The sequence below is a fragment of the Diaphorina citri genome, unplaced genomic scaffold (genome assembly GCF_000475195.1).
Source record: "Diaphorina citri unplaced genomic scaffold, Diaci psyllid genome assembly version 1.1 scaffold227, whole genome shotgun sequence".
Taxonomy (NCBI): domain Eukaryota; kingdom Metazoa; phylum Arthropoda; class Insecta; order Hemiptera; family Psyllidae; genus Diaphorina; species Diaphorina citri.
Genome location: NW_007377664.1, coordinates 254,239 through 263,235, shown reverse-complemented (window position 1 = coordinate 263,235; position 8,997 = coordinate 254,239). Strand labels below are relative to the sequence as shown.

Here is an 8,997-nt window from a genome sequence, read left to right as displayed (position 1 = left end):
AAAAAGGTACAAACGGATATTTCCACACATTTACCGATTTTGAAAATTTGGACACATTGCAATATACTTTCTCATTACCTACGTTATACATGTAGGTAGTTAATGTTACTTCAACATATTATCATCATGTTGGCGTAATCTTTTGCATCTTTCAAAAGTTACACCCAGAGCTCTCAAGTTAAATGAAAGCATGTACATAGAAAAAGGTACAAACGGATATTTCCACACATTTACCGATTTTGAAAATTTGGAAACATTGCAATATACTTTCTCATTACCTACATTATACATGTAGGTAGTTAATAATGTTAATATGTATGAAGTAAAAAAACATGTAACATGTAAACATAATAAAAACGCTTATTGAAGTGAAAACTAGAGTTGCAATTCCATGCAGCCTATTTGATGACGTCATTCGCTCCGTCATTAGAGCGAAAACTATGACAAATTTAATCTAGCAAGACATGGAGTCGTGCTTAACTCATGTTAATATAGGCCGGGCGTCGCGTCGCGCTATTTCATGTTCATGTTAGGCTCGATCCCCGAATTCGCAAAAAAAAACCGCTCACTCCGGAGAGTGAAAAATGCAAACTGCCCAATCCCCGAAATTCGGGGCAACTGTAAATAGCTCAGCCCGCGGACTGGATTTATCTTCTTCTTTCTCTTCAATCCTAGGATTGGTTGGCATGGATTTATGAAAAAGCTAAATCGCCAAAATCGGCCACTGAACATCATGAGAAAGAAGAATACACCTACCCGCTGACAAGTTAGGGAGTAGATAAGTACCTATTACGTACTCGATTTTTTTTTCTATTTAGCGTAAAATCTGTATTCACGCCCATTTACAGTGTGTTTAGTGTATTTACGAACGTGTCCAGTTCCTGTTTAATGTATTTACGTCTGTTTCCAGTTACTATTTAGTGTATTTACGCCCGTGTCCAGTTTGTTTAGTGTATTTACGCCCGTTTCCAGTTTCTATTTAGTGTAGATATTTACGCCACTCTGCACTAGGTAACTCAATCTTTCTTTAGCAAGGGAACTCTGCTACTCATTTTTAGGATATATATGTATTTAGGTAATTAATAATTAAAAGTCCTTTACCTGAGCTTCTATCCTGGCGTTGCTCTCCACTTGTAGTTGTTCCCGGAGCAGATGTACCTGAGACAGCGCGGCTTGTGTCTGCTGAGCTTGCTGGTCCAGCTGTTCTCGCATCAGTTGTAGCTCGTGGTGTGTGCTCAGTGTGGACATGCCGCCTTCGCCATGAGGCTTGTGATCCGAGAGAGGAGGGGAGTAGATGTCTGCGCCGCCCTGGTGGGGAGAAATGGAAGTTATTGTTAAAAAAAAAAACTAACAAATCATGTATGTACCTAGGTATTCTTTGTGGTGGTTAGCTCCCATGGTGTAGTGGTCACTGCGCTCGCCTTGCACGCGGGAGACGGGAGACTTGGGTTCGATTCCCGCCGGGGTCAAAAAAATTGTATCATGCAAATTGTCCTCATGAGGCTGAGCGTACCCCGAACTTCAAGCACAGAGCGGAAACAAGCCTCCGGGAATCGAACCCGGGACCTACGGCGTGCAACCCTAGTGTGATACCACTAGGCCATGGAGGTTGTAAGTTATTAATATTTCTGAGGTTCGGTAGAGGAGAAAGCTGTGTCCCACAAGGTTGGACGGCTCGGCTGTGGGACTATATGTGTGGACTATGTGTGTGGACACACCTTAAAACAACAGAGGTCTTATGGTCCCGAAAGTTGGAAGAGAGAAGGGAGGACAGAATAGGAGAAAGGCCAGCCGTTCCGAGAACGAACCTTATCTGTACAGGCTAAAGCTCGCCCTGGATGGGTGGGAACGGAATAAAAAATCTCAATTAGTTCGGTTGATCTGACATTTGTAAACTGGAGAAACTTTTTTTTTTTTTTTTTTTTCAAGTAGACACCTTTTTCAGGGTTCAAAAAGGTTAAGTTAGGTTCAACCACCTAATAAAATCTCTCACATGAAAGGCACCACTTAACCCTTATGTTGTACTTGAAAAAGACATTAGAGATTTTTTTTTTTTTTTTTTTTTTTTTTTTTTTTTTTTTTTTTTTTTTCCTTCGGTCCAGGACCGGGAGCGGAAAACGGCGCGGCGGTGAAACACGCATAAAAAAAAACACTCAGCCGCGGAGGTGTGGGCTCGTGCCTTTTCAGTGCCGAATAGGCGAGTTGGGCTTACTTGGGTGAGATTTCAAAGTCAAAGAGCAGAAAAAATGAGGAACAACGGAATTTTTCTTTTTCTTCTACGACTCTTAGATCCCGAGATAACTCGATTTGAAAAATACCGGTAAATCTTGAACTTTGACGTCACGGCATACGCTTCCGTACGCGATGACATCACATTAAACTTCACGCTTCAGATTTGGATTTTTCACAACTTTTTACATAGGAATCGACCATTTATTAATAATTTTTACCCATTTGTAGGCTTGCCAGATATCCGAAATGTCGATTCGGGACGCGACCCCCCTGAAAACTGAACGGGACGCCGGGACACCCCCTGAAATTCGGGACTGTCCCGGCCAATTCGGGACGTTTGGCAAGCCTATCCATTTGCAACTGGAGCTAGGGTTCACCAGAGTACTTACCAGGGGCGACTTTTTCGTGGTATGATTAATGGAAGGTGGGGGAGGTGGAATGATGTCGAGTCGGAGAGGCCTTTTCAATGGCGAACTCGCCCGGACCGAGTCTGATTTTGTAGAATGAACATCGAGGGTAGAAGAGGAATCATTGAACGCGGCCTCGGCGGAGGGGTCTAGGAGTAAGTCTGAAACAGAGACGGCACCACATTATCCAATTAGTTGAGAAGAGTCAGCTCCCATGGCGTAGTGGTCACTGCGCTCGCCTTGCACGCGGGAGACCCGGGTTCGATTCCCGGCGGGGTCAAGAAATTTTGTATCATGCAAATGATTGATTCCGTGACTGGCTGTTGCGGGGCCCGCTCAGCCTCGTGAGGAAAATGGGTAGCTATGTAATATAAATGCGCATAGTGACCGGTGCCAGCATGGTACTCAGCCTCGTGAGGAAAATGAGTAGCTATGACATAGAAATAAATGCGCATAGCGACCGGTGCCAGCATGGTAGGTAAACATGTGATTTTAGGATTATTGAGATATTGGGAAAATCCTACAATGCTGCAGTGAGCACCAAAGTTGTGACATAATAACACAAACAAACTGCATTTACATTTACAAATTAGTTGAGAAGAGGGAACTCTAACTGCCAAGGTCTTATCGTCCTGAAATCAAAGAGAGAAGGAGGACAGGATAGGAGAAAAGCAGCCGTCTCGAGAACGAAATAAGAGAAATCCAGGATAAAATTTACAATGCTGCAGTGAGCACCAAAGTTGTGACATAATAACACAAACAAACTGCATTTACATTTACAAATTAGTTGAGAAGAGGGAACTGTAACTGCCAAGGTCTTATCGTCCTGAAATCAAAGAGAGAAGGAAGACAGGATAGGAGAAAGGCAGCCGTTTCGAGAACGAAATAGGAGAAATCCAGGATAAAATCCGCCCCGGGCTGAAATCGAACCCGCGACCTAGCACTTACAAGGCAGACGCGCTACGAACCAAGCTAACTAGGCTGGCCATCGGAAAGGGCACAATATTTCAAAGAAAACCTTTCGTTCTTAGAACCGGTTTCATCCATGTATAGGTACTTTCGGCCGTGATCATGTAATAAAAGAACATTTTTCACCTTTCGAACATTTTGTTCCTTATGGGGTAGTTCTTCTTCTTCTTCTTCTTCTTCTTCTTCTTCTTCTTCTTATTATTATTATTATTATTATTATTATTATTATTATTATTATTATTTTTCCTTACTTCTCATGTTTGTCCAATTTTATTTGTTCTTATTCGTTATCTTTCCTTTCTTCTCTTCTTCTTCTTCTTCTTCCTCTTCTTCTTCTTTCTCTTCCTCCTCTTCCTCTCATTATCTTCCCTCTTTCCTTTCTTTTCAGTTTATTTTTTACCTGATCCATTGTGCGCCTTTCCATTATGATTACAAAACATCGCCCAGGGTAAGTGCGAGTACATCTTTAACACGCTTTCTTCCAACCTTTCTATTATTCGCCTTTTACTTTCCTTTATTTTCTCTTATTTCCTTTATTTTTCTCTTATTTTTTCACTTTTTTTCTTTTTTTAGTTCATTTTCTGTTATTTTCTTACCTTCTTTTTTTACCTTATTTTATGTAATTTCTGTTACTTTTTTCTGTTATTATTTTTTCTTTTAACAGATTTTTTCTTTTCTTTTTTACAATGAAATGAAGGAGAGGGGGGCAGTTGCTAAATTATCAGAACAGGATGGGGCCCGTTGAGGGTTTTTTGTTCACGGGTCAGTTGATAATGTGCTCACGGTTTATTAGATAGAAATAAATACCTCCCTCTCCTTTTTATCTTTTCCTGAGGTTGTTTTCGTAAGTATTATTACTCTATCTTTGTTCTCCTCCTCTTCGTCTCCTCCTCCTCCTCCTTCCTCCTCCTCCTCCTTCTTCTCCTCCTCCTTCTCCTTCTTCTTCCTTCTTCTCCTCCTCCTTCTTCTTCTTCCTTTTTCTCCTCCTTCTTCTCCTCCTCCTTCTCCTTCTTCTTCCTTCTTCTCCTCCTTCTTCTCCTCCTCCTTCTTCTTCTTCTTCCTTTTTCTCCTCCTCCTTCTTCTCCTCCTCCTTCTTCTCCTCCTCCTCTTTCTTCTTCTCCTCGTTCCTTCTCTTCCTCCTTCCCATTTTTTTAAAAAAAAAAAAAAAAAAAAAAAAAAATCGTCTTATTTCCTCTACGGTTTACTGGTTTCATATACTATGTGCCATGGGGGGGAGGAGGAGGAGGAGGTAGGAGGGAGGAGGGAGGGGCTATCTGGATTTGAGCCAATTCTAATGACGTCAGAAATGACCCTCTGCTGTATCGGGGTGCACCTATTCTTTGAATACGAGGAGAGAGGGGGAGAGAGTGAGATATGGAGGGAGGGAGAGGAAGAAAGAGAGAGACAGGGAAGGAAGGGGGTAGGTAAGGGAGGGAGAAGAGAGAGAGAGAGAGAGGGAAGAGAGAGAGAGGAGAGAGAGAAAGAGGGGGGAGATTTGACTCTTGAATTAATGAACTGTCAAAATTTATTGCATAATACAGACTGTATCCATATAGTGTTTGGCTAGAAAATTAGCTCTCTCTCTTGCTTTCTCTCCCTCCCTCTCCCTCTCTCACTCTTACACTCACTCTCTGTCTCTTATGTTTACCTATATTTATTAACAGTTTCATGTTAAAAGTCACTTTGGTCTCTTGCAAAAGCGAAGATGTATGAAAAACGTCCAAAAGCGGACTAATGCCAGCCACTCATGCTCAGACCATCTGACAGGGCTAGACCTGACTGGTCTGCCAGATAGTCGGAACGGGTGTGGCGGAAAAGGCTTGAGACTCCACACATAGTCGACGCCGTCAATCGACCGTCGACTGAAATCGTACACTGCTTCGATATCATAGATTCACCTCGTCGATCGACCGGGTCGACTAATATGTGTGGACACAGCATTAGAAACAAACTTTAAAAAACTCTCCCGGAAGCGAAGAGAGAAGGAAGACAGGATAGGAGAAAGCCAGCCGTGCCGAGAACGAACCTTATCTGTTTAGCATAATATCCGCCCCGGGCGGGAATCTAGTGTTTACAAGGCAGACGTGTTTACATTTACAAGGCTACTCTCGAAGCCAACTAGGCTGGCACCTCTATCCACACAGCAGAAACAATACAAACTACAAGATACGAGTTAAAACTGGTAAAATAAAGTTGGAATTCACTTCGTTCGTTGAATTAGGCCTAATTGAAAGTGAAAGACACGAGGAAAAACCAAAGCTCTGGGAAGTTGATTAGTTTTTAATTTTCCCGGTAAAGTGAGGAGGTGGGGAAAAACTGGAAAAGTTTTGCAAAGTTCCCACGGTAGGGCGGTTGGCCAACAGACAGACAAACAGATAGATAGACCAACAGATATACAGACCAACAGACCAGACATACTGACAGACAAACAGTTAGACAGACATACTGACAGACAAACAGTTAGACAGACATACTGACAGACAAACAGTTAGACAGACATACTGCTAGACCAACAGAGAGACAGACGGATAAATTAAATGGAAAATCGTCGAGTTAAAACTTTTTTTTTTTTTTTTTTTTTTTTTTTTTTTTTTTTTTTTTTTTTTTTCAGTTCCGACCTAACTGAAATCTCACTAGGTCTGGAGAGCTATCATTTGGCCAACCGCCCTACCGTGGGAACTTTGCAAAACTTTTCCAGTTTTTCCCCCACCTCCTCACTTCACCGGGAAAATTAAAAACTAATCAACTTCCCAGAGCTTTGGTTTTTCCTCGTGTTTTTCACTTTCAATTAGGCCTAATTCAACGAACGAAGTGAATTCCAACTTTATTTTACCAGTTTTAACTCCTATCTTGTAGTTTGTATTGTCTCTACTGTTTGTAGAGGTGCCAGCCTAGTTAGCTTCAAGAGTAGCCTTGTAAATGTAAACACGTCTGCCTTGTAAACACTAGATTCCCGCTCGGGGCGGATATTATGCTAAACAGATAAGGTTCGTTCTCGGCACGGCTGGCTTTCTCCTATCCTGTCTTTCTTCTCTCTTCGCTTCCGGGAGAGTTTTTTAAAGTTTGTTTCTAATGCTGTGTCCACACATATTAGTCGACCCGGTCGATCGACGAGGTGAATCTATGATATCGAAGCAGTGTACGATTTCAGTCGACGGTCGATTGACGGCGTCGACTATGTGTGGAGTGGACACAGTTTTATGCTTGAACGGTTTTAGTGATGGCCCAAATTTCTGTCGATTGACGGCGTCGACTATGTGTGGAGTGGACACAGTTTTATGCTTGAACGGTTTTAGTGATGGCCCAAATTTCAATTTATAGCCTAAAGTTTCGTCTCTGTGGTCTATCATTGTAAACACACGAGGGAATATTTTATGTGTTCCGATTTTCACACACACACAGTCGATTGACGGCGTCGACTATGTGTGGAGTGGACACAGTTTTATGCTTGAACGGTTTTAGTGATGGCCCAAATTTCAATTTATAGCCCAAAGTTTCGTCTCTGCGGTCTATCATTGTAAACACACGAGGGAATATTTTATGTGTTCCGATTTTCACACACACCGCATCGCATCGTGCCGTTTTCTCGCCACAAAATATGCACATTTCCGTTTTTCCTACAGTGACGGAGCGTATGTGTAATACTGGTGATACGATACTACACTAAAAATTCAGAAACAAATAGAAAATAAATTTAAAAAGTAAAAAATCCGAAATAAACTTCAGTGAGCTGTAGAAAATAGAAAGGTGGCACGTCTGCTTTGTAAGCGATAGATTACGGGTTCGATTCCCACCCGGGGCGTATCTTATCCTGAAAGAATAGGCTATGTTCTCGGAACGGCTGGCTTTCTCCTATCCTGTTTTTCTTCTCTCTTCGCTTTCGGGGAGATAAGACCGTGAAAGTTTTTACAGTTCCTTCTATCAAAAGTTTTTTTTTTTAAGATTTTTCTTCAATAATAATAGATATTACTTACTATGTAGTATGTCATAACCTCATAATTCATAACTTTTGCGAAGTGCGTATATCTTCCTGGTACGAGGGCCAGGTTTAAAGCATCCTCCGCCCCTGGTTGTACCACTTCACATCGCACTGCGGCACTGCGGAACACTTGCATTCCCTGTGACCGCAAAGAGCTTGCATTTTATAGTAGGCAGATTCTCCACCCCTTCTCCTGCTTGTCTCAATGTTTGCTATGCCCTCCTCCCTCTCTCCCTCCCCTAACACTTTTCTAGCCTACCCCCTCCCCCGCCCAGATTCCTCCCTCTCTCCCGCCCCTAACACTTTTCTAGCCTCCCCCCTCCCCCGCCCCTCCCTCTTCTCTTCTTCTCCTCCTCCTCCCTTCTCCTCTCTGTTCCCTTCCCTCCCCTCTTCCTCCTCCCTCTCTCTCCCCTACCACTTCTCTTCCCTACCCTCCCCCATCTCTCCCTCCTCTTACCCGTCTTCTCCTCCTCTTTCTCTTCTTTTCCTCCTCCTTCTCTCCTTCTCCTCCTCCCCCTTCTCTCTCTCCCTCCTCTACCCTCTCCCTCCCCCTACCTCATACCTCTCTCCTCTTGTCCCCTCCCCTCTTTTCCCTCTCCTCCTTCTCTCCCTCCCCTTCAACACTGTCTGTTTACTATGCACTTCCCCTCCTTCAGTCTCGTTCTCCCTTCTCTTCTTGTCTGTTTACCATGCACTTTTCAATTAGAATTCTCGCGAAATGACCCCCCCCCACCCCTACCGTCTGGTCTGGTCGTCCTCCCACATATTTGCTATCTATGGCAGATTACACGTCACAGATGTACCTACCTATAGCTTTATACCTATGTGATAGACTGGTACAGATAGAGGTACCTACCGGATTTTTTTTTTTTTTTTTTTAAGAAATGTGCCTTTTACTCTTGACCACCAAGGGGGAGCTTGAAACGTTGACCGGGTAAATGTGTAACTTTCCTAACGGAAACGGAACCGATGCCGATGGTGCGCCATCTTGGAATTCCTATATGGTTTAGTACAGGCTCTATCACGCTAAAAGAGGGGAAACGAGCTTCAGAAGAGGGGGAATTCCGGAAGAAAAGTACAACTAAAATTATCCGCGAGAGAAAAATGAAGAGAAACGGACTCGAAAAGATTTGGTGAAATTCTTTGGGTACTTTTTTTTTACTAGCGAATTGAAATGAAACCAAAGCCAGCCTAGTTAGCTTGGTTGGTGGCGCGTCTGCCTTGTAAGCGCTAGGCCGCGGGTTCGATTCCCGCCCGGGGCGGATTTTATCCTGATGGGACAATGTTCGTTCTCGGAACGGCTGGCTTTCTCCTATGTCTTTCTTCTCTCTTCGATTTCGGGAAGATAAGACCATAGCAGTTACAGTTTCCTCTGTCAAACCTCTTTAAAAAAAAAAAAAAAAAAAAAAC

General features: G+C 43.0%; 1 protein-coding gene across 1 annotated transcript in view; it reads right to left on the bottom strand.

Annotated features, from left to right (window-relative positions):
* LOC103506330 (carboxyl-terminal PDZ ligand of neuronal nitric oxide synthase protein-like) overlaps positions 1 to 3,866 on the bottom strand; it is a 7,188-nt gene extending 3,322 nt beyond the window's left edge. Inside the window, exons 1-3 of the mRNA XM_008470715.1 lie at positions 3,860 to 3,866; positions 2,622 to 2,800; positions 1,102 to 1,308 (exon numbers count right to left, since the gene is read on the bottom strand). Coding sequence (XP_008468937.1) covers positions 1,102 to 1,308; positions 2,622 to 2,800; positions 3,860 to 3,866 — 393 coding nt within the window. The remainder of the gene's footprint in view (positions 1 to 1,101; positions 1,309 to 2,621; positions 2,801 to 3,859) is intronic.
* Positions 3,867 to 8,997: the final 5,131 nt, after the last annotated feature.